The 26065-nt window shown below is 39.1% G+C and overlaps 1 protein-coding gene across 2 annotated transcripts; it reads left to right on the forward strand.

The window, feature by feature from the left end:
• Positions 1-26065, forward strand: ice1 (KIAA0947-like (H. sapiens)). Of its 2 annotated transcripts, XM_036538683.1 has the most exons (19): positions 1-193; positions 499-557; positions 4245-4279; positions 6261-6279; positions 6639-6750; positions 6865-6941; positions 7025-7062; positions 7665-7747; positions 7917-7953; positions 8040-8096; positions 15610-15693; positions 16100-16485; positions 18191-21514; positions 21699-21867; positions 22037-22197; positions 24655-24845; positions 25004-25104; positions 25367-25465; positions 25586-26065. In XM_036538683.1, the coding sequence occupies exons 1-19, from the start codon at positions 107-109 to the stop codon at positions 25765-25767; spliced, it is 5301 nt and encodes a 1766-aa protein (XP_036394576.1). In that variant the 5' UTR covers positions 1-106; the 3' UTR covers positions 25768-26065. The 2 variants fall into 2 exon arrangements, with proteins under 2 accessions (XP_036394576.1, XP_036394577.1); XM_036538684.1 differs by lacking the exons at positions 1-193; positions 499-557; positions 4245-4279; positions 6261-6279 and having other exon boundaries at positions 6741-6750; positions 6850-6941.

A 26065-nucleotide genomic window follows, 5' to 3' on the forward strand; every position in this document is an offset into this window, starting at 1 on the left:
AGTTGGCATGTCTTATCGTTTTGGGTTCATTCTCACTAGCCGTAGGTTTTGTGATATATAATACGCCTATGTGAATGTTTAGTGTTTTCTTTAGGGTGTTATCACGATGCCCGGGGAGAACCACGCTAAAACGACGGGAATTTCGTCAGATGTCACCGGAGGAATTTGTCAGAAATGCACTGTTTTACATCAGGTAACGCTAGCTAACATAGCTAGTTATGTAGTCGAAGTTATCTAGACCTAGCGGGGTTGTTGCTGTACGAGGAATGGCTACATGAACTTTAATCTAATGTTGTGTTAGTGTCACATTTTACATGGGTTTAGCGGAAAGGATAGTAGAATCCTGTTGCCAACGAATCGAATCAGCCAGAAAGCTACATAAATAGTTAGCTCTCAGTTTCGTTGTAAAAGCAAAACCTTTAAGAGCGAGATAGCAATGAAAGTTGTACTTTTGACATGTCTGTCTTGCTAACTATCTTTGCTGTATATGTGTTACAGAATTTAAAGGAATACGTTACGGCATTGCCGATACTGGAGCGAAAGATAATTGACACAGAGTAAGTAGATACGACAAAATGATGGCATACAGCTGGTCCGCATGTCGCAATACCTGCATGAAAATGTCTGCAACTTAGAAAAATGTAAGGTGTGGGAAGCTCTGAAGTTTTGACCTGAGGTGACGATAAATATAAAAATGTAAAATCAGTACTTTCTGTTCATTTTCTTTATAGTCAGAATTTCAGGTAGGAAAACCAGGCAATGATTTTTCATGTATTTATTTATTTGTAATGTTTGTTACTGACCATAATAAGCTGTGCTGTTTTTTTTTCCATTTTCAAAGAGTTTTAGGACATGTGGGCCCCAATGTAATTTGATAATAAGTATAATTTCTGTACAATTTAATTGTGGGCAGTCATCACAATGTATGTGTAAGTATAAACCAAACATCACTACGAGTAACAGCCATTCTTGTTCATCACTGGTAGCTACAACCATCAGGCAATCTTAACTTCAGGTTAAAAAATGCTCAAGACTGGTGACATCTGTAATGGGATCAGAAAATAAGACATTACCAACTATTGCTGAATTTTTAAAATTTCCTTGGCTAACCAGTTCACTTGAAATTAAAAAAAAAAATATGATAGGAACCAATGTTTATTTTTAATTTTAAATACCTACAGATCTATAAAAGCCAAATTTCATCAGCACGTTATAACACTCAAGAAGACTGCTAGGATAGTTTAATCATGCTTCACTGACAGTTTACAATCCGGCCTACACCTATGAGAACTTTCTGACAGGTCTGTGGTTGCTGTGATGACCTTGGGGTTTACAGGAATAAAAGTTTGGTTACTCTTCAGTGTACTTGTAGATACTAATCATCTCACAAGATTGCCCTGATTGCCTTTAGCTAACTGCAAAGATGGCTAGCTAGCTTGTTAGCATTGATTATAACTCAGTAAGTGACAAGCACTCAATCTTATTCATATCTTATGCTGGCTAAGGAGCTAGCTACCATTTACCAACAAATGAAGTACAAATTGCTGAATTAATTAGCTTTGCCATAATTGGCTCACATTTTATCTAGATAGCTAATAAATGAACCTGACCATGAAAGCTAGGTGGCTAGCTTCAGCAGCAGAGACAAAACCCCCTCAGGGAAGTCTTATCTTAGTATTAGAACACTGAGACTTGCAAGATGGCTAGCTACCCACAATCCCTAACTACCAAACAAGGTTGCATTGTTGCTAGCCATTTAGGTTATCCATTATTTTAAACCCAAACTAGCTCAGACATAGAATTTTGTACAAATAGTGAAACATAGAAGTTTTTAAATGTTATATCTTATATGGAATATTATTGTAGCCAGAAATTTACTTGGTTGTACTGTTACTTCTGTTTGTACACCGGCTAAGAAAATTACAATAATCACAACAATAACATGAGCATAGTGTTAATTGTCAAAGTTGTTTGTGACTTTAGTCCATCTTTATTCATTATTGTGCAAACTCTAGCTGAAAATGGTTCCTTGCATAAGTACAAAATAATCATCAAAAAGAATTCCAACACCCACACCACTCTGTGACAGTTGTGGATATTCCACTGACACTGACAGCCAGAACTCTGCCAGAAGGGAATGGAGAGTACTGTCTTTGGTGATCGGTCACTGGATAGTTTGATAAATGAATCTTGTAGTAGTGATGCAAAATTGTTCCCAGAGGTTTTGTTGCAAAGAATTGACAAATCTAGCTGTATTGCTCAAGAGCCAATTGTTGGAATTATGTATTGGAATAACTGTCCTTTCTCTAAAGCCCCTTTCACACATGCACTGAAAGCCGGAACGTATCTGGCCCTTAGCTGAAGGAGCTGCATGTGTGAACGCAAATGTCCGAATAAGTCATACCGGACATGTGACAGACTACTTTCTGCCAGCTCCCGAGTAAAAAGTCTGCCTCATGTTGGAGTGAGCCCATGTGTGAACAGAGCAGGCAACGATCCGGAGAATCCACCACGAGCGAGTGGGCGTGTTGATGACGTTTCTGTCATGTGACTGGTGTGAAACCGGAAGAATACAAACATCTGCTTCGTACTCTTTTCCGCGCGCCTGTACATAGCTTTCCACTGTTTCATTGACATTGCGGATGTCCAAATACATGCTATTTTGAGTCCAATGATCATTAAAGAGATAGTTAGCTATAGCTATACTGCCAAAACTTCTCTTACGATGATTAATAACGTTGGTTAGTAGTTTATTATCTGGTTAGTAGCTAGCTAAGCTGTAGCTAAGTAATAGTGATAGGTATAGTGAGGTAGGTGAACTGGTGACCTAACATTACATGGCGAACAACAAAAACTTACCTTATTGTTATAATAAATGTGTATAAATATGTGTGATTTTTGGGTGGGTACTACACTGAAAAATAGCATGCAGTATACAGTATATACTTGTGTAGCACGCAGCACGCAGTACACAGTATGCAGTAGGTGGTTTTGAATACAGCCACTGCGCTTTCTGTAGCGTTCTTTTTGCGTCATGTCCTGCCTCCTGCACGCTCTACCCAGGTGCCGCCCCTCACCTAAACCAAACCGGAGTATTTTCTGTAGGTGAGAACGCGTCTGTCACCGACAATCTCCTGTTGCGTGCTACATGTGTGAAAGGGCAATTCCGGCCAAGTTGCAGACCTGATTCTCCGTATTTTGTCTGGAGTTCATATGTGAAAACGGCTAAAGAGTGATGGTTTCTTTCCTGCTGTCAACTCCAAGCCCATACTGCCAAAACTCCTTCAGCTACAGGTGGTTCCACATTCTTATCTTCAGTCCACTCTGTCCAGCATCTCCGCTTCCTTCAGTTTTATCATTTACTAATAGAATGTTTGTGTTTACACCTTGTGGTGAATTATTCATTGTACTCAGTTTCCTAAAAATGTCATGCAAGTAGGTCTAGTTTGAAAGCCAGTCTTGAATCAAGCAGGTATTAATACTGTGATTTGTCACCTAACTGAAATGGGAATAGTGCTTAATACCAAATATTCAGCTGTTTGACCTGTTCAGTAAGTTTAGTTATTGTTTTCTGCAATGTCAATAGTGATATGTTAGTAAGGGGAGCTTTTGAGTTGTTGCTATTGGGTGTATACGCTTCAATGTTTCCATATGCAAATATATAAGGTCTGTAAACATAGATTTTGTAAAATCATAAGGTAAACTAATGGTCATTGAACTTTTAATGCTTGTTTTTGTTGACAATACTTGCAAAGCAAAAACTCAGTCAGATGTAAATGCATGTTTCATTTGGTACCAGATTTTGCTGTCACAAGTGATGCTTATTGTGTCCTGTGGATATCCATGCATGGTATTTTTGACATGAGTTACTGAAATATGTTGAAGCAAAGAAAAGACTGAAATGCACACACCTCAAGGAACTGCAGTGCATCAATGTGTGTTACAGATAAAAAAGATAGCAATACAATTTTTTCCTACATTCACCCAAACCTTTTTCATGCCTCATTTACCTTTCCAGTGAACCCTTTTTCCAAGTTAATGAACTGTCAATTTTTTCCCCAGTTTTTTTTTTTTTTTTTTAATATGTGAAGCAGGAACTCGTTTGTGCCTATAGCTTATTACAGATACTCATTACAGATACTGTGAAGTATCTATATTACGAATACTCTGAAAGGCATTCAGTAAATGTTTGAACATCTTGACAACCCTGTCCATCCTATAAAACTGCTTTTCTTGTCTTCTAGCCATCTGTTAACTGAATACCAAGAGAAATGTGATGATATCCTTTTGAAACCCATTTAAATAGTCTGCTATATTTGTATTATGTGTTCAAGTTTAGATGGTGTATCTCTGTAATGTCTGTTTACACTGAATATCTCTGATGGTATTTGTTCCCTTCTATAGTGGGAGATTGACATGTTATGTGAGAATTTCCAAATAACTATAATAATAAGGATGGGCTTGTTTTGCTATTTAAGTAGCTTGGGTGTATTCGTGTGGATACGCTGGTGGGTTACTACTAGGGATGCAACGGTACACGGTATGTTGTTGAACCGTTCGGTACGCTCCCTACGGTTCAACATGCACACGTGAATCGCGGTAATACGATATGCCAAAACTTGCTTATTGCGCTGTAGACTACACGCACGTTGTACATTCAGATCCACAGAACATCTCTGGAGCCAGTCAGAATTTCCCTGCAGCCTATCAGCGCTCTGTATGCAAATACGAGCTGGAGAAGAGAGGGGAAACTAAAAACAAATGTTCTCGTGTACGGTCACACCGGTGTGGTTTGCTGTTTAGCATGTATACTAAAACCGGTGCGATCTAGGGATGAAACGGTTACCAGTTTCACGGTAAACCACGGTAAAATTGCCTACGGTTAGTATTACCGTTTCAAATTTTGGTTATTAAAACCATGGTTGATTGCAGAGAAACAGCCAGTCTGCACTAACTGTGACACACTATGGGCCCCATTTAGGCTGCATAAACATAGCTTGATAATGCAGATACAAAGCCTTAAAACTGTCAGGATGCTGTGTCAAGAACAAAGGTATGTCTGTGCACTGGCCAGATTCAAAGAGCCTTTGCCCCAGTGTCAGGGTGCTGTCTTAATCCATTGAATTAGACAAGTCATTGGTTTCTGTAAAAGCCCACCATGTGCTGCCAGTGATTAAAACTGTAAAGTGGAGTCAAGATGTCCCATTGCTTTTGTAATGCTTACTGAAGCTTTAATTATTTAATGTGTCAGAAGTCCAATAAATAGATGATGGTAATTTTTGTTTTTTTTTTGTTTTTTTTTGCCCACTCAAGAGCTTACTAGAGCTTAGAGTTTACTACTTTGCTCTTGGGGGTTTGTTTAATTTAGCTAGCAAACTGTCCAACCAGCTAACAACTGCACAACAGTTAAGGCAAAGTGGCTCAGTACTGTATGTTCTTCTGTTTTTCATCCTCATTGCAAATATTGTCAGCAGTAGTGCTCTCATTGGAATTACAGATTTTTTCCAACAGTGTTTTCTCGTTATTTAGCTGTTCTGTTCCTGGTTTTTCTGGGCTAGTTAAGTTTTAATTGTAGACTCATTGTTTCAGTTTGAGCTGTGTGCTAAATAATTCCAGGAAAAGTTAGCTACTTAGGGGGTTAAATATGTGGGCGCTGCAGTTTATTGTGTGCAGAATGAGCACATTCGTGGAAGGCAATGCCCAAGATGAGTTCATCTGTGACTGTTGCCAGTTGGCACCTTGAGGGCATGGGTCTTGATCTCGCTGGAAGAGGCTCTGAGATGTGAATCTGAGAACAAGGGGCTGGTGCACCTCAAGCCACTCAGGTCACATCCTTCAAGAAGAGGGAATTAGTGGGAATCTTTGGTGAGAATATATATTTAAATTATTTTTGTGGAGGACCAGTGATGAGTTGTCACCAAAGATTTTATTTATTTTCACCTTTTGTCTTTACTCCCCTTCAGACCAATATCACCACCCACTGAAGTTGTGACATCATACATCTATGTCTTCCAACTGCCAGAAATCCTCAAATTTACTGCTACTTTTTTACATTTTCCTCTAACATAGGAATTATAACCCCACACCCACAGTGTGTTTGACTGAATATAACTAAGCCAAGCAAATGACATCTCGGATCATAATGTATGATTATTCAATGGGGTTCATTTTGAGATGTGATGTGAAAATCACAAGTGCATATTAAAGCGTGTTAATTGGCTGCAACAGGCTTGTAGTTTTCCTTGACGTTTTTTTTTTACAGCTTCAGAAATCTCAAAGGTAAGATTTCTTTTGCTTTTTCTGTTAAATCTGATAGATTTGACTATATAATGGATTTCTAGGTACTCTAAGGCTGTCAAAGCAAGGTATTGAACCTCATCTCTAAGAATTTTTATAGTTATAATGACTTTGAAAGACAATTGTGTAATTATGTCTTTTCTGTGAATAAGTCATTAGTATATGTCTAACTGTATTGAAAGTGGCTGTAAATAGAATCTAAGTTGGGACACTCATTCTGTGGTTATTTGTGTTCTCGTAATGCAAAAGTGATGTCTTTGTTATCCTTTGAGAGCTTGAACTTGGCTGATTGGAGGAATCCTCAGATTGTCAAGGTCACACTAAAGGTATATTGTTCACAGGGAGACCAGCAAACTTCATCAACAGCTGGATGAGCTGCTGTTGAAAATGGTCCCATTAGAGAAACACATGGAGGAGAGGAAGGCATTGTGGTCTGAGCTGGAGGAAAAGAATGTAAGCATTCAAATTTCCACAGTGTCATTGTGTGAACGTCCATTAAATGCATGCATTTCTACTTACTATTCAGAGTTTGCATGCAATTAATTTGATCAGTCTTTATTTTTACAGAAGATCCTAAAAATGTATCAGCAAACATCTGTGGAACTCGGCAGCCTGAAGGAAGAGAGTGCCAAGTCACTTGCTTTGTAAGAACTCAGTGCAATGTGGAACATCTTGGGATTTTTTTTTTTTTTGGACTATCACTAATATTTTCCTTTATGATCCCCAGGAATAAGCAGCTTGAAAATCAGCTGAAAAAGCTTGAAGGTGAGCCTTTCAGTAGTCATTGCTTAAGATGTTGCACCTTAAGGGATGAAATGGATTTACATGTAATGAGGTCATGTGTGTGCGGCCACTTCTTAGGGTCCAAATAAATAGGTCCATGGGACCCCAGTTTTATTATATTTGGATCCCCACTGACATGGAACATTATATTTCTGCAAAGTCCTTTTGTTCTGCCCTGTAGTCAGTGTTAAACAGTTCCTAACTTACCAAAAAGATATAGAGGGCTAGAGGAAGTTTCTTTTGGTCATGTGGTATACGTCATTATACATTATACTTTTTTTTTTTTTTTTTTTTTTTTTTGAGTATGAGTATGGAGCTCTAAAAATGGCAACGTATAATATAAAAAGCAGTATCTCTTCTCTGTTCATGGAGGTCTACTGTCTGTCTAAAGTAGAAATTCAGTTAGTACACATCAGTGTACAGTCATATATCATTCCATCACTCCATCAGCCATATAACTTGACCTATGTCTATGCTGCTTGAAATATTTTCTTGTTTTGTTTTTTTTTTTTTTTGGTGATATGCTTTTTTTCGCCTCTACAATTTGAATATGTTTTATAATGGCTGCCAATTTCATCTGGAAGATTCCACTGTCAGGCAGAACCATGAAATTATAGAACTGAAAATGGAGAAAAAAAAGCTGGAAAAAAATCTTCATAAAGCCCAGGTAAGGATCTGTCTCCCAAAATGAGTACACTTTTGTGAACATGTGAAAGGTGTTGGTTCATGAAATTGCTTACTATTATAGTTAAAACTGTATTTTCAGTTATTTAGCCATTGTTACCAGAGACGGGCTAGTTGTTTGCCGCCAAATTGACTTTTATTATACTTTGCAGAAACATCTTGAAAAACTGGCAAAGGAAATACAGAAAAGTAAGTCAGTATGCACTAACACTTTGAGTTAATGATAGTAATCTTAATTAGGTAACAATCTTTACACCATTGTTTTGTTTAAACAGACCCAAAGACTATTTCTACTCAAACAAGTTTTCCTGAGGAACAAAAAATTGATAAAGGTAGGTCATCTGTACTGCTGCTGCATCATGTTATATATATGATACTGAACGTGAATGTGTGTGTGTGAATGTGTGTGTGTGTGTGTGTGTGTGTGTGTGTGTGTGTGTGTACACAGTTCCTTGCATATATTTGTACTTCTGATTAAATAGGAACCTTTGCATGATATATAAAAAAATCCTGATTTTGTTTGTGTTTTTTTTTTTTTTTAATTGATCCCCACGAGAGAAATTGGATTTCATCATAGAAAAAAGACAATAAAATGACATCACAATAGATACAGGCAGTATACTAAGAGCAATGCACAGATTTACACAGCCCACAGTAACTCAGTCCATAGTAAATAGAAATTATTCGTCGTCATTGTATTGTTTTCACATCTCCAATTCTAGATCCTTGATCCATCTCCTGAAAGGTTCACCACATTCATTTATGATGTTATACCTGCCCGTCACATTTGTGACTTGGCACTCCATTACTAGGTGGTCAGTGTCTTGCACGTCTGCTCCGCAAGCTGGGCAGGATGGTGACTAACGCAGCCTCCATCGGCACAAATTTAGGCCTGTTCTTGCCTGTTTGCACCTGAGTCTGTTTGCTATTACCCATTGTCTGCGAATTGCATTATTGAAGCCCTGTAGTGGCTGAGTTGGGTCCGACACCGTCAGCATGTGTCCTATGTACACATTAAAAAGTGTTAGTGCCATGACAGATCCCTGAGGTACTCCTTTTTTATCTTCATTATTTTGCTTTTTTCCTCCCCTGTGGTTGCTCAGAAATATCTTGGCCCTGTCATCCTTGATAGAAGGCACACTAATTTTTTACAGTGAATTATTTGAGACAATTTGAACATCAATACTCGCCATACTGTGTCATAGGCAGCCAAGCGATCCACAAGTATAGCCCCTGTTTTCAAACCCGGTGCCAGACACACACCTCCAACACATAGAAATTAATAAATAACATTAAATCAGACCATCTCATCAATGGTGCTACATCCTTAACGTTTTCAGATATTTTCCAAATATGTGTTGGATCATTTTTTTTTTCTAGAAAATGCTTTTCTACTTACTTTTTTTATCATTAAATTTTAATAGTATTTCAGAGTGACTCTCAATAATTAATTAATTAATAATATTCTCAATAATTAATTTTATTCCAGAAAATACAAGCATTAAACTATATAAAAATATTGCGGTAACATCTTGATAAAATCTTTAAAATTTTTTTGGGGATTAAGTGGAAGCTTCTTATATACTTAGTATACAGAGGCATCCAAAGGTCTCCAGTTTCCTTGGGGTATAAAATAAGTTAACACATTGAAGAGAATCAATAGCAGCATCATCATGGTTAAGGTCAGAGAGCTCTCCAGAAACTACAAGAAACTGGTCATTGAATTCCACAAGATAAGACATGGATACAGAAGAATTGAAAGAAATCTGTTTGATTTTTACTGTAGTGCCCATGGTGCAGGGGTAACATGGTACAGGGAGAATACCAGCCACCATAGACTATAAGACAGGCATGATTACGCCATCATGGCTCCTTTTTCTGAGGGCAAAAAACTCACTGTAAAATATACCCTCAGCTCCAGACAGCATAGGTAGGATTTGTGGAAATTGGGAAACTGATTTAGCTGAAAGGATAAGTAATGACAAATGGGAAGGCATTTCTGGGGAAAAACTCATTCTTGTTTAATTAAGATATACCTTATGCAAGTAAAATTAATATTCATGCAGAGGTGTCATACTTGTATTGAAAATGCAAAACAAGTTTTCATAAATTGTGATCCTGCCTCAAGCTGATTTAGTGTTAGGACTCTTTTATGAAGGTTATTTCTGATTTCATCAGAATTTATGTTCCAAAATACCTGTCTATGCCATTGTAGTAAAATGTATCATCTGCCATTGAAAATGCTCTGAACAGGTGACTATAATCACATTGACTTAATGGACTCTCGTGTCATTTTTATAGGGTTTTACACATTATATATCTTAAGCATAGACTTGCTGGCTTGAATCTGCTTTAGTCACCTACTCTATAGTGACGCTAACTTCGGAATTTTTTTGTTGTCAAACTCGGACTCACTTCACTGCAGCATCCTCTGTATTCGCACAACCAGTGGAATTATGTCACACCAGTGTGAACTCAATCATTGTTGGTTAATGATACTAACCAGGCTGGAACTCTGAACTGGGCTGTAGGGCTGAGACTGGGCTCAGGATAAGAATATTTTTTGTATATATGTTGGTAGATTGTCCTGAGGAGGGCATTTGCATCCAGAGGCAAAACCACCCTATAATGGTTATCTGTGACCTCTGGGGTAGGATATTATTTAATTCTACAATTAATTATTCAAAATACAATATAATAAAGTAGGGGTGAAATGAATAATCGATGTAGTTGACTAAAATCAATGTCCAAATTAGTTGCCAACAAATTTAATTGTCGATTAGTTGGTGATGTCATTGTGCATGTTTTTTGTGCTGACTTGGAATGCTCAGACATGTAGACTAAAAAGCTGCGTTGCTTTACTGGAGTGAACAATAGAGGTGGCAACACCTTCACAACCAAAGACCTCAAAAGTGTGGCAGCATTTCACTCGTAACTCTTTCGCACATAACCTACCATGTAATGTAGCGCGCACTACATAGCATAAAAAACAGGTTATGTTTTCATTAGTGTTATTAAGCTTCTCATGGTTTTCAGTTAGCATTTGCTATATTTTTAATGTTAAATCGCTGTTTCCTCAAAGCTAAAATTAGCTAGAATTTTTCCAATCTAGTGTTCTAATCACACCAGTTTTAGCATACGTGCTAAACGGCTAATCACATCAGTGTGACCGTACATGCGAAAGGGTTAACTCTGCCAAGAAGGTTGTGAACTGCAACATTTGTAGACCTGACCTTGCCTGGCATGGGAACACATCAGTTATGCTCGAGCATCTGAAGAGGTGGCATGTTGGTTCTCTGGATGATGAAGACTCGTCTCGTTAAGTTAGTTAGCTAGCTAGTATAGCTAATGTTAATGTTAAAAGCCATGTTACCTCACGTTATGAGCTGTAATGTTTTCTATTTTGAAATACATTTTCTCTTGATCAATAAATTATTAATGACGTTGTACATACAGTGTAGCAAATAATAACCTATTATTCACAATGATCCTGTTCACATTCCAAATGTTCCCTAATTTTACAATGTTAAACCAGAGCCTGTCTGCTATTTAGAAATTCCCTGCTTAAACGTTGCATCGTTGTCATGATGATGTTTATGGCTGGAGGTAGTGTTGCTGCTGAGTGCACAAGTTGAGAGAGCACCGGAGAATTTGATACTTTCTAAAAATTGCGAAGGATTTCTACAACTCGTGTGTATGCGTCCGTGCCCAGTGTGGGTTGCATTCGAATTAATTCGAAAGAGTTATGGGTTTGTTGGATCTTGTAATGCTACCATAGATGGCTTTCTTCAAAGGAAGCGGACTTGTACTCCCCAGCAAGCAACTGCCCTCACTGAATTAGTCCTAGTTACCATTCATTAAAAGACGTACTTTTGAATAAAGTTCTCATCTTTGTTGTCTTTATGGTTAGTTAGCATATGCCTAAAGCAACCTCAAGTTAAATTTAAAAACCAATAGATAAGAGCCATTGAGTAATTGTGTGATTCATAATCCGAATAGTCGCTTATTCGCTTCAATAATCGAGTCGAATAATCTATCAGAATAGTCGTTAGTTGCAGCCCTATAATAAAGGTTCATTGACTATAATCGGATGAATCTAATCAGATTTAATGAAAATAGGCTTAATATCTACTAGTGTCCACTTATCCACTTATATCCACTTATATACACTAGTTTACTTTCTGAAATTCTTATGCCTTTTGCAAGCTCTGTCAAAATTACAGAACATAAAATCCTGTTCTTGATCATGTCAGACAGTGGACATAGTTTGCAGTACATTCCCTTTGCAATCATGATGCCAGTAAACAATTCTTCCTCCATTATTTAATGAAAAAAATGGTTTACATATCCTGACCTTTGAACTAAAGACATACCAGACTTTGATCTAGACTCTAATTTTATGTACTTTTTTCTTTGTAGCCAGTGGATTCAAACAAGTCGCATTAAATCCAACCCGCAGTGTTCTCCATTGCAGGCCATTTACTAAATATCACCATCCTGCTAACTAAAATGGCTAGCTAACTAGCTAGCAGTAAGTGAAGCTAGCAGTTATGTTAGTTGGCTAAATAAAACTGTAGCTAATAATTAAAAAATATATTTTCTAATAAGAGTAAACCTAGGATTAAGATCAATGCTCTCTTTGATTTTATTTTCCTCCATGTATTCCAATGTGTGGCAACAATCAACGTTTGTCGATTATTATATACATTTCTTAAATTGCTAACTCAAACCCCACTCATTGTCACAGAAATCACTAACTGCAAAATTGTTTGTAATTGATACCATTGTTAATACTATTATGTTTCTGGTTATTTATTCATTTATTAATTATATATTAATATTCCTCTCCTCGGTCTTAGGGAAAGAATTTGGATAGGTGGCCAAAGGGATGAATATGAAATACGTATTTATGAATCTGTGTTAGTGGTTGGGATTGGTGTGCTTTGCCCAAATACTGAAACTGCAGCTAATCGTAGCAATTGTGAAATTCAGTGAGCTTATGCTAAAATCTAAAAACTGGTTAGCTGAACACAAACGAAACATTCTAAACAGACCCTCTCACTCTCCAGACCTTGTATCATAGCGTGTTTACCAAAGATATTCTCAGAAGGAACTTTCCAAACATTTTGATGGGGACTACAGACACTGGCACACTGAATTTATCTTTTTGTTTGTAAACAAACATAAGACCAGGGCTCATTGACATGGTGAGAAACCATGTCAAGCCAACAATATGCTATATTCAGCTACTGCTGCTGAGTGGCTCAGTTGGCAAGGCGCTCATCTCAAGTGGGAGCTGAAACATGCCATGTCATTTGCTGACAGTGACTGTGACAGCAACTTCTTGGGGAGGGCAGAGCAGAGGGTGTGGCTGCCCTAGGCCCATGGTTCTTCCAGTTACAAAGGGGCCCATCTTGGGCCCAATCTGCCCAACATGAACATGCATTTTTGTTGTTTAGTTTACTATTTTGAATAAAGTTTGTGTGTCTTGATTGCCGCAAAAAAAAAAAAAAAAAAAAAAAAAAAATCAGACTGAGGGCGTTATGGTTTCGACCAACGCCTAGCTAAGTTTCTCGCCACCATATTTATTTTGAATGAGCAGACACACAATAAAGTTAAAGAAAACTTAATGCGCTGTCCAGTATCCTTGTATAAGTGTACAAACAGAAAAATTATGCACTCTGTTCGAGTCCCAAAGTAGGAGCTAGGTGATCGCCGGCTGTCTTGTTTTATTCCCATCGCCGTCACTGCTGACGAAGCCGCAGTATTTAAAAATGGTCTTGCGCAATGAAGTGTGCTGAAATGGCACAGCTCATTGTAATCCGAATTTCTCTCCATTCCGCCCTTCTGTCTCTAAGTTTCCCCTTGGATCTGTCCTGCATCTCTATACAGCCTATAATAGTAGGGGTATGCAAAAATATCGTTTTTTAAAATTCGTCCGATTCAATAGCGATCTGTAAAATTTATGGATCGATCTTTTAGGCTAATATGCGTTTTTTTCCCGGTTTTCTAGGTTCATTTCCGAAATGGTTGAACATAGCCAGAGAATTAAGTATACAATTACAAATCCCCCGTCCCCCGTCCCCACTCTCTCGTTTAACTGACAACGCGACCGGCATTCATTTTCAATGAGAGTTGGCGATTTACAGCGACAAGACACAAGTGGCCTTTGGCTTTGCAAATAGGTGGGGCTAAAATAGACTAGACTCGAGGTCTGTTTTATGCAAATACTGAGCGATGCGACACGGCGAAGGCAGCGTGACACATGTTGCTGAAACAAATGATCCAACATTTTGGTTCCAGTCAAACATGGAGGAGTAGCTTATCGTGGCAGTTTCGGGTTTCCCCATACTTAACATTTGTCTCTTGATACGTACAGAGATATAAATAAAAAATGATGCGTGAAGAAGGGTGTCCAAAATTGTGGAGATGCTTGGTATACATATTCATATATATTTGCACTGCTGTCACAGCTTTTTAGCTTTAACTTTAATACAGTGCACAACCACTACCTAGCTACCTACTTAGCTAGCTAAACTCAACAGCAACACTTGCTCACGAATGCAGTGTAATTTATCGCAACTCAAGAGAAACGTAGTTGTTCATGTTCGTTTGCTAGGTAGCTAGCCAGCTAGTTGTTCATATTAGGCTAGCAAGAAAACGTTGGTCACAGTTGCCAGGTTGCTACTGGCGGTCAGCTACGTTTTGTCAGTCATTGGAGCTACCTTACAAACCAGCTTTCCCTGAGCTAACTAATGCAAACGCATTGCTGCTTCGTGTCATTAATATAGACAATTATACGCACTGGTTTTATTTTTAAGGAACTATACCCATGTGTTCCTCAAATAAAAAGATTTTGGTATACAGCCATGTGTCGCTTAACGTTCATGATACGTTCTGTGAAATGGGACGTTGTGCGAACACCATACTATATACTTAGCAAACCTATTTGGAATAGGCACGAGACTGGATGCTGCTGCTTACGAGTCAAAGCATACACTGTTATACGGTAAACTTTTTAATTATAAATATGCAAAGTTCACATTAAAACAACGACAGAAAGTACAGTACATAGGCCACATAAGACATTAGCATAGGCGTTTATTATGACTATCAAGACATATATATTATACAGTATAGCCTACTGTATCATTATATGCCTGGCAGCGCAATTGCTTTTTTTTCCATGAGACATGAGATAGACGTGTTGCGTGCGGGAAGCATTGCCTTCACTACGTCCGGTTACGTCGGCTACGTCCCGTTCTGCGATTGGGATTTTTAAACTTTATTATAACCTTATGGCGCTACGGCCGTATATGCGAACGTATATGCGTATATGCTAACGACATTGTCTGAATGGACGTTATGCGGCGTATGACTGTACAAGCCTTTGGCCTTTTCTTTAGTGATTTTCACAATTTCCAGTGACTCTGCATTTGTAAATTTGTGTTCCCTTTAGAGCTTTTTAAACATCTCTCCAAATATGGAAAGCTGCTATAGTATTTCATATCTCATTCCTATCAAATCGATATCGAATCAGAATCAAATTGATTTGGATTCATTCGAATCGTTACCTTGTGAATCCGAATCGAATCGAATCGGGGCATCTGTGCCAATACCCAGCCCTATATAATAGGCTGTATAAGGGGCCACTACAGGTCCTCGCCCCCTCTGTAATGAGCTACCGACTCCGCCCCTGCTCAAATATAAACTCTGGCTTTTTGTTCTGTCCTGAAAATGTTTTTAAAATGTTTTGCATACCTAAACAAGTGGCCATGTCATTTGCATCATGCAAACCATTGTATTGTTAATACATTAGGTTTATTTGTATCTTTTATTTTTCAGCTAAGGTCAAGTTGCTTTTTGAAGAACTTTGGAAGTGCATAGAACCTCTGTCATCACACACTACAGACCCACCTTTCTCTTCTGGTAAACCACATCTATCATATTACAATTGGCAGTGTAGTATAGTGGTTAAGGAGCAGGACTTGTAACCAAAAGGCTGCTGGGGCACTACTGCTGTAACCTTGGGCTTAACCCACAGTTGCCTCAGTAAATATCCAGCTGTATAAATGGTTAACACTTTTTAAAAAAAAAAAAAAAAAAAAAACTAACTGATGTAAGTTGCTCTGGATAAGAGCGTCTGCTAAAATGCCTGTAATGTAATTTCTGATGGATTGTTTTTTGCCATTTAAAGCATAGTGATGATGCCTTTTTGTGTTAATTATTTCTATCATTCAAAACAAGCTCAGAATTTTTGCTTAGTACAGGCTTCCATAGTAAAATGACATGACCAGACAATCATGATGGTGACTATATCTGCATGTCTCTGCAGGGTACAGCAGTGGGCTGACAGAAGTCCCTCCTCATTCACAGTCATTGTTATTGACAACTGCGTTGACACAGCTGTACTCGCAGCCAGTAACACACACACAACTGTCTATAGATCTTCCCTGTGAGTCATCAGTCTGTCTCAACAAGTCTGTGAAGCCATTTCCTAGCACTCTGCATAATCAAGGATTACCTGAACCTACAAACACTGGAACAAGTGAGAAGAAAACCAGAGTTTTGGGAGGCCATGTGAAAGACGGCAATTTGCAGGTTATAGCACATGAAAATGTCAGTGCAACATCACCTTGTGGAAACCATGGACAGAAGGTGATGAAGATATTAGACTGGTTCAGGCCTTTACCCCAGCTTCTCTCTCCAGTGTCACCACAGGTAAGGCACCCCTGTCTGTCACTGCTTTGCTTAGTCAGTAGAGATTATGCTTTAATCACATTTCCTCAAGTGACCAAAAGTAGTTACTTATGGTTATTCAGACTTGAGATACGCATATGTGAACAAGGTTTAAGTGCCTCTGCGTGTTGCATGTCTCTCTTACCGCTATATTCAGAAACAGGCTGCTTAAACTCCTAGGTGGGAGATGTGTATTTGGGGCAGAGTTTGTTTAAAAAAAAAAAAAAAAAAAAGCTTTTATTTTCAAGAATTTAATGTCCATGTGTTTCAACCAGTTCCCATGCTACAGCACACAGGTACCTTCAAAAAATTAGTCCACACTTAATTTTAAATCAACTGTTTGAATTAAGGAATTCAGCAATATGTTTTGGATGGTTTGTTTATGGTGTTCTATTGGTCTAGCAATGTCTGACAAAGTGAGGGGGGGGGGGCAACTTTGAATTGAACACATTTTTTCCTTTTTTATAAACAATATTTGATAATGACATGTTTAAGTTGTATACTTTTATGCTGAAGTATTGAAAAGGCTCATCTCAGCCCCAGAACTGCTTTTATGTTCTCTGAGTATTTTCTCTGCTCTGCTTTTATACTTTAAGTGAGTGTCTTACAACTGCATTCTGCATGAGGTCTAATATCTTTGTGGGAAAAAATCTGTTGGCCACCAGGTTTTTGTGGTTTTCCCTGACAATCGACATTTATTCCCTGCCTGCAACTTTGTACCAGGCATTTTTAGGAAGATGCGGGTGTGTAACTTAAGTCTGAATCCCAAAAATTGGAAAAAAAAAAAAAACCTAAGCAAGGCATGCAAAAATGAATCAGCCCCTTAACTTGTTACAAAAATTTCAGAAAGACATGTGAAGCTGGCCCTGATGGTTCTGGTGTTCACCCATTTATACACAGAAGGCCATATTACATAGACAGTACCTTTACATACACACACTAATGCCACAAAGGCAATAGTTTTTTTCTTCTTCTAGTCATTTCCCATGTAAATAATGGATACATTGATCACACAGTGGAAATTGGAGGGGTCCAAGGCTTTTGCCCAACTTTGCAAGCTGGCTTGCTGCTGTTCCCTGTCTTGTTCTGTCCCACCAAGAAGCGTGTTTACATGTTCCTGTAGTCCTACAATAATGCAGTTAAGATTGGAGTACTCCACACATCTTACTGCGATTGGTTACTGTGATGAAGAGCTTAATTTCATTAAAATGAGTGTGGCAAGGACTTTACATGACTTGTATTAAGCGCATTAAATTACATTATCAATGTGCATGTAAATATGGCTATAGTCAGCCATGCTCACACACACTGGACCCAAAACACAACAATTTCAGTGGTATGCCAATGCAGGAATAGGTAAATATGGGACATTGTGACGAAATAAACATTTTAAATGGTTTCTTTATACAGCCACCTGTGTGCCTGACAGTATTTCAACAGGACAATGTGCATCCTCGTTTTTCTCGTTTAACAATGGCTGTAGTGCAAGATGAGAATGACAATCTAATCAATTTTTGGTTACAAGCTTGTGCAAGTGTATTTACAATCAAATGTTAACTCTTAGAAACCCCCCAAAATGTGAGAACATATACGAAGTGTTGGTGACTTCTGTTTTGTAGTGTTGTGTAGTTGAATATGTCATACTTATCCATATTTGTATTTACTTGTGTTTATGTCCGATTGGCAGGAAGTGTTATTTCAAGACCTGTCTGATTCAAGGGATCATGAGGAGAATGCCAGATGTGATGGAAATGACCTGAAGATGACCATCTGCTCAGAAATGGCAAATAACAGTCTTATGAGAGGAACGACATACCAATGCCCTGAGCCTGCAGGTCTTCAGCACTATAAATTGGCAGCTAAGCAGGCTACAGACACCATGGTGATGGCAGCCCCAGCTCACCAAAACACCCTCCAAACTACAGCGTTTGCTGCTAAAGCAAAGAAAACATGTCAAAATTCAGGCAGTAAAACTGTGCCTCCTTCAGAAATTGAAATCTGTGAGCACAGGACCAAGAAGTTGGCAAACACTGCTGAAACCACTGTGTCCATGTCAGATGAAAGCATGGTGGATATGTCGGCTGAGTCATCCACTCATTCTTGTGTTACAGTGTCTGTATTCAGTGGTGTATCAGCAGAACTGTCTGTGTCTGAAAATACTGCCTCCTTCAAAAATTCATTCCTAAATGCTGATGATCGAGCTGAGAAAACGTCAGTAAATGAAAAGGAAATCAATATTAAAGATGATGTTTGTGAGAATGCATTGCCAGTGTTCCAGAATGGAAACAAAGCAGAAGAACAGAAGGGCAATTGTGACACTCCACCCAGCACATCCATACTAAAACCAAAACCATCAACACCCATAGAGAACATGACTTGTCAGAGCAGTGAGGACTTGGAAGTTAATGAAGACACCAGTGCACCTTTTCAAACTCCCCTGGGTTTTGGTAATTTGGAAGACTCGTTTTCAAATGGTTTCCCCCAAAAACAGGTGTCAGATGGAACTGAGAGACAAACTGCCCAAAGCACATTAAATTACATAATCAAAGATGATACTAAAACTGAACAGGCTGTGTCAAAAGTCATATCTGATGTGACTTCACAGACAAATGAAGTTGGTACAGTAGCAGAAGAGTTTGATGAAGCTAAAGCTGTACATTTTCCTCATGAAATGATTAGTTGTACTAAGGACAGTTTTCAAGTTAGTGCTGGTGAAGTAGACTTTGGACAAATCAATTTGCCTTTAAAATCTACTAATGATGAAACCGATAAAGTGAAAAAACAAGTCCAAGATGGTTCACACATGGAAATTCCTGCCTCAACAGATACCACTTTGACTTCAGGGTTTGGGTTAGAATTAGGATTAACTACCAGTGAACAACCAACAAGAGAACTAAGTCCTAAAGAAGAACTGCACACTGTGGAAATCGTTTACATTGAGTGTCCATCAAAATTGTCCAAACATGAAAAATCTTGCAAAAAGGCGGCAGGAAAAACAAGTGAGCTAGAGGTGACTACTTTCACATCACATGAAGTTGGTTGTTTAAAACAAATAGACTATGGACCTGCTGAGAGGATACAGATAACAAACCCAAGCAAAATCCTTACAGCGCGCACTGATGAGGATGATGTCATGAGAATGAATGCTTATTGCAGTGATGTGAATCCTTTTGTCATAAAAACAGGATTGTCCCCTTTAGAATTTCCAACAGATGAAGACAAACTGGAAAGATGTAGCTCAGAGGATCCTGCAACACACAGAGAGTCATCAGATGAACAGGAGAGTTTTGTACTGCAGCGAAAAGTGAAAACAACCTACCAGCGTGCTGGAAGTCAAGCCTCTATTAAGACTGATAATGGTGTAATTAGGACTGGACAAAATTCAACTGAAAATCATACAGCACCAGGGAGAAGTCACTGTAGCTGCTCCTCTATCACAGCTTTGGATCATTTGCCATCCTATGACTCGTCTCATGTGAAAATGGATTTATCTTTGAATAGTGTACAATTGGAAGATAATGGAGACAATGATGTCCCAATACAAAAAACCTTTACAGGGTTGTCATGTTGTGAGAGTAAAATTGTAAATGATCATCAATATCCCTTTAAGGAGAAGCTTAAAGAATATACAACCGTAGTAAATCAGTCCCAGAAAATAACAGGAGAGTGTATTGTCACTTCCAGGGTGTCCGCAGTGTCAGTTGCAAAAACTGGGCCACATTTACAGAGAACTGATGGGAGTACAGTCAGCCACATTACTCAAGAGTTCACAGATGAAAAACTTGAGGACATGAGGAAAACTTTCAACAGTGAGAATATTAGGCTGTTTCCCATGAATAGTGACCAGACTTTTAAGAATCCAGCTATTCCCAGCCACAACAGGCAACATTCTGGTAATGTGCAGGAGAGACAAATGGTAAAATTGAAAGATGAGCAGCTCATTTTAACTAATGCACCAGTGTTGGATACTGCAGATACTTCAACCCCCATAAAGTCTCCAGAGTCTATAAGGACAGTTCGAGTGGAAATGGGACCACCACTTCCTCCATTACTTCACCCACTGACTGCTACTCCTCCAAGATCTGAGAGGCTTGAATCCAGGATAATTCCTGGCAAGTTGTCATTTCCTTCCCCATTAAATGAATTGATATCTCCCCTTCTGGAAACTCCACTCATGTCACCACTCTCAGATGGGTCAAAGGAGAAGTATTTCACCACCCCATCCCCTTTGGATGCAAAACAAAGGGTTTTTCCTTCTCCATTGCAGTTTTGTGCAAGAACTCCAAAACATGCTCTTCCTGTTCCTGGGAGACTTCCGCCTTCTGCATCTGCTGTATCCAGTTCAGTCCCTAGCACTACCCAAGAGAACTCTGTGACAATTCTGGACTCGATGTACCCAGAACTCTCTGCACGTGCACGGACTCTGAACATTCTGCGTGGGGCTGTTAATCTCAGTAGGCGTGCTTCGGATAGCGGAAGATCAGTACCTGATTCTGATGAACAGATAGCCAGATTCAAGGCTATTGGTCTTTCCACGGCTTTCACTAAAACTGGAAAAGCCGTTGAATGTGAAAATAGTAGGTTTGACCAATCAATAGAAAATCTTAATCTGTCCAGAGAGAGTTTAAGAGATGCTGTAGGTCAAACGAGAAAGAGAATTGGAGTGAATGTACGTTTACCGAGAAGTGCAAAAAAGGCTCGAGTGGACCGTGGCTCACCTGTCCTTGCAAGCATTTCTTTCCCTGAAAAATCTGAAGAGCTTATTCAACAGGATCTTTCAGAGATCAAGGAGGATGTTCGACCTAATGAAATTTATGGTAGAATGCAAATGGGCAGTACTGCAAGCAGTTCACTGAATGCAATATCAGAAGCATTGACTAAAATTGAAACATCTTGCTTTGATGTGTTACCTGTAATTCACAGCCATGTGAACATTGGGAGAGTTTCAAATGTGCCAGTGCTGAGAGATGAAGAAAAAGAGGTCATCCATGAGTTCTGTGTGGTGAATAAGGTTTGTGATCATTTTGGTGTTTAGCTTTCATTTTATTTCCTGGAGTAGAATATGCAGCTGTGAGTGTCTCTATTCTGTGGCACACTAGTTTTGCTGACAAATTTATTATAAGCTCTCTGAAAAGCAAAGCATGTATTTACATGAGATTTAAACCAGTATTCATACCTGATGTATTTTTTTTTAGCTCTTAACAGATGATTTATTGTCTGCCATCCAAATGAAGATGAAGACAGAGAAAACAACCCTATCTGGGAATCACATGCAAGCTCTCTGCAGAGTATACACTGGAATTTGTCGGCAGAGAGGAGACTGGGAAAGAGCCCATCTCTTTGCTTATAGCATCTTGAAAGAGGGTAAGCCTATTGCTTCAATTTATGGCATCTTAGAAAGTGCACAACAAAGAAGTCTACACCTTTGTTGGTAGTATTAGAAATTAGTCATTTTTGTGGGTTTAATGTCATTCGTCCCACATGTCAATCTTGCAAATTGTTTTTAGTGATTTATTTGTTTGCTTTCTTGCAGATTTTCCAGACTCAGCAAAGCTGATTCTGTTCATGGTGACTACCTGGAATGACATCCTCTTACATACAAGTGTTGGAAATAGAGCCATTCATGCAGTGGTTAGGCTGAAGGCCAGTGGAGAGGTGCTGCACTGTTTAGCTGAATATCTTGGCTGGAAAATGGTATGAACCACCACCTCTTTGCTCTGGTGAAAGGGGCATTTTATTTTCTCATAGAAAACAAATACCTGCATGTAGGATTGATCATTCCATAGTTCTTGACTGTAAGTCTGAGCTTCCTTCAGCTGAAGATACATGCTACCTTTATTCAAAGCGTGCCAACAGTCAATCAACTTTTATTATAGTGCCCTTTACAGATTGTCACTAGGTTTTTTACAAAGTACAGTTTCCAGAAGGAATCAAAAAGTAGAAAAAACTGAAGTGAAAGTGAATGGAGGAAAAACTGAAATCATTCCCGCACCCCTTGCAAAAGCTTATTGAGCAAAACTCCTGGAAGGAGCCAAAATAAAGGAAACACAAACATAAAGTGTCTTAATAGAGCAATGGGCCACCATGAGCCTTCAGAGCAACTTTAGTGCACCTTGACGTAGATTCTACAAGTGTTTGCAACTCTATTGGAGGGATACATCACCATTCTTCAATGAGAAAACACTGTCTCAGGCACTGCTCCAGAATCTCCCCTAAGTGTTCAGTTGGGTTAAGATCTGATGACTGAGATGGCCATGGCATACAGTTGAAATCCATTTAATGTTCATCAGACTGTTCAGTGAGCACGCAAGCTCTGTTAATGGCCACATTGTCGTCCTCGAAAAGACCATTGCCATCATGACAGAAATGCTTCACCATAGGATGAAGGCAATCACTCAGAATGGCTTTATATTTATTGGAGGTTGAGTGGACCTAAACCATACCATGAAAATGCACCTCTCAGCATAACAGAGCCAACAGAACCCTTCACTTGGGAAACAAGCATTTGACTCTGCAGGTTTCTTTAGCATGTACCACACATTCACCTGTCCACTTGTGGATGACAGAGTGAAAGATGACTCAGCAGACCATATGACATTTTTTTTCTTCAATTTCTCCCCAATTTGGAATGGCCAATTCCCTGAGTTCTGGAATGTCCAATTTGTCCAATTGATGTTCGGTCCCATTGCACAACCCCCACTGTCAATCCAGGAGAGCGTGGACAAGCACGTGCCCTCCTCCGAGACACGTGATGTCAGCTGCTGCTGCTTTTTGCACTGCGGTCCACAAGCTAAGCTAGCACAGAGATGAGTCGGAGGGAGACATTTCATATGCAGCTTTGGCACGTGGACCATAGGTGCCCGGTCGACCAGCAGGGGTCGCTGTTGCTAATGAGACTGAAGCCCCTACTGACACATCCATCCCTATCCCCGGCGGAACAAAGCCAATGTGTTCCGCCTGTGAGCTCCGGGTCACTGTCGGCTAGTGACGCGGTTAGGTTCGATCCCGGGCCGTAGCACTCATTCTACACTCAGAACGAGTATCATATGACATTTTCACTACACAGTAGACTACTGCCTGTGTTGTTTGCCTTGTTCTTTCATTGGTTTGGAGTTGTGTGTCTGTTTTGCCTTGCATCTCAACCCAAAGCACAGACACACAAACCTAAGTATGACTGGATGTTAATTGCTCAACCATATCTGTGTAGAAGTACCTACTTTCGATATACTCATTTACTCAAGTGTTTCCTTTATTTTTGCAGTTACCGGTATGTGCAAAATGTGTGAGTTGCTAAGTTGCAGTCAGTCCACCAAATAGTAATGAGGTAGAATGTGGGGACTCTATTTGTGTCCTCAGGGCTGTGAGTGAATGGTGTAAGACCACAGGACTGGATAGCAGGTCAGAGTTAGAGGTATTCACAATGTCAATTTCAAGTACAATGTCAAGTACAATTTATGTCCACTCAAGTAGATCAAGTCCCATAAAACAGACTTAAGTTGTATTTAAGGTGGGCACAATCAATAAAGTCCCATCAAGCAGGCTCATCCATTTATTTGTCATTTTAAAAAGTTAATGTCAGCCTGGTCCTACCTTGCACACTCATTTTTGAAGACAACATGCTAAGAACACAGACTGACAGTATGTGCCTGTTAAAACTGGAAATGGTGCAATATTTCACATTCTGTGAATTTAGATATAGACCAGGTGACATAACTGGCATCTTCGACTTGGATTTACGCAGAATGTTAGTTGATTCCAAACATAAGCGGGCAGGTTTTTCCATAGGTTTGAGGCTTGTGTAACGGGTATGGGTCAGCGAGCGAGCGAGTTTCGAACTGAGGTAATCACTTCAGCTCTGCTACACTTGGATAGAGAGTTTTACAGTTGGTTATGTTTAATTAGTTATGTTTGAGGTAGCCAGCTCCTTGTAACTGAAGCTGACGTGGAGGGTTATAAGGAGATAATATTAGCTGTAAGTTGGTGGAAGCTAGCCCATTCACTGCTTATGTTAAGATGAAGTCATTGTTTCCCATACAAATTAATAGTAATCATCTACCTTGTAGAGCCTACTGATGGAGGAACAAGAGTAGAATATCAATGAATTATTGTTAACTTCACACTTGTTTGACAATGACATATTTTGTATCCTAGAATCCCCCCTGTGAGATCCAGAAGTTGATAGCACTCACACTGGCTGCACTGAAAACAGGAGTGCAGATGAAATTCATACAACATGATCGCCATGGGGATGACCTGGATCCTGCTGCTTGGGAGTACATATTCACTCTGGATCTCCTTTGTTCTCAACAGGGATGGAAATGGACACATGACAATGTGATATGGTGAATATAACTTCCTCATTGTGTGCGTGTGCGTGTGTCTGTGAGTGCATGCGTGTATGTATATACAGTGAATGCATGTGTGTGTCACTGTATGTCCACAGATATATTATTACTTTATATTACCAAAGAAGTTAAGACATTTGAGTTTTTTTCCATAGCAAGGAGCTTTGGCCCATAATGAACCAATGGGTTTTGCAACCACGATCTCAGCAGAGGCCTGTTCCAGATGTTTCAGTAGCATCTGTTCTGAGATTAATTGGTAAGTCCAGGGTGGAATTTTCACTACCACATTGGTTGCAAGATTTTTTTTTCACAGTTCATTATTTCTTGAAACCTGTCTTTGTGTTCAAATTGTTGCACTTTCGGATGATTGTACTCTTTTGTGAACAGAAAGAGGATTTAGATTGAAATTGGCAATTATATGTCATAATTATATTTTCACATTTGCTGACAGTGCAACAATGCATTTTTCACTGTGACCTATAAAGCAACAAACATAATAAGTTGTTTTTTTTCCTCAGGACGCCTTGGTCAATTGGGGATTAAACAGAAATCTATTGGATCTGTACGAAATGTCGCTAAAGTTATGAACATGTTTGGCAGACATGGAAGAGCAGAAGGTATTCATATTTTTCTAATGGTAAACATGCTAATTGTGCATATTGTAGCTTTTTATATGTTGCAGTTAGGACAAGTGTGCAATATGAATGTATGTCCTTGTGTTGACTCATTGTTTACAGGTGTGCCTTGGCCAGTGCAGTTAGCTGCCATCTACACCATTTATGACCTGTCACCCAGCAACCCCAAGGAGGCCCTGCAGGCTCTGGCAGCTTGGCGTGGGGAAGCCAATCAGGCTGTACCCCCTGCTATCACTAGCTGCATTACGCAGATTGGATCCATGTGTCGCTATATCAAATCATAAAGGATTCTTCCAAAAGTAAGCATTTTCAGGGCTGAAACTCTGTTTCATTGCTGACTAGAGGCTCTTCCAACTATGTGCTGAAAACCTCACAGAAACAAGATAGACCATAGTTTTTAGGACTCCAACTAATGTTTTGTTAGTAAGGGATACTTCAGCTAAGAATGTGTGTGTATATATACTGTTCCAGTCTCTCATCTGGGAGCAATGTTTTTTGTGTATTGCACATAAAATTGATAAGCCATGTTTGAATAGGCATATTGTAAATGTTTTATATGTTTGATGTTAGTGTATTTGTTCA

The sequence above is a fragment of the Megalops cyprinoides genome, chromosome 10 (assembly GCF_013368585.1).
Source record: "Megalops cyprinoides isolate fMegCyp1 chromosome 10, fMegCyp1.pri, whole genome shotgun sequence".
NCBI classification, from domain to species: domain Eukaryota; kingdom Metazoa; phylum Chordata; class Actinopteri; order Elopiformes; family Megalopidae; genus Megalops; species Megalops cyprinoides.

Excerpts from the sequence above, each read along its gene's own strand:
- ice1 (XM_036538683.1), top strand. The coding sequence starts at position 107 with ATGCCCGGGGAGAACCACGCTAAAACGACGGGAATTTCGTCAGATGTC. Across the intron at positions 194-498 it reads AATGCACTGTTTTACATCAG|AATTTAAAGGAATACGTTAC; the intron begins GTAACGCTAGCT and ends TATGTGTTACAG. Across the intron at positions 7,954-8,039 it reads GGCAAAGGAAATACAGAAAA|ACCCAAAGACTATTTCTACT; the intron begins GTAAGTCAGTAT and ends TTGTTTAAACAG.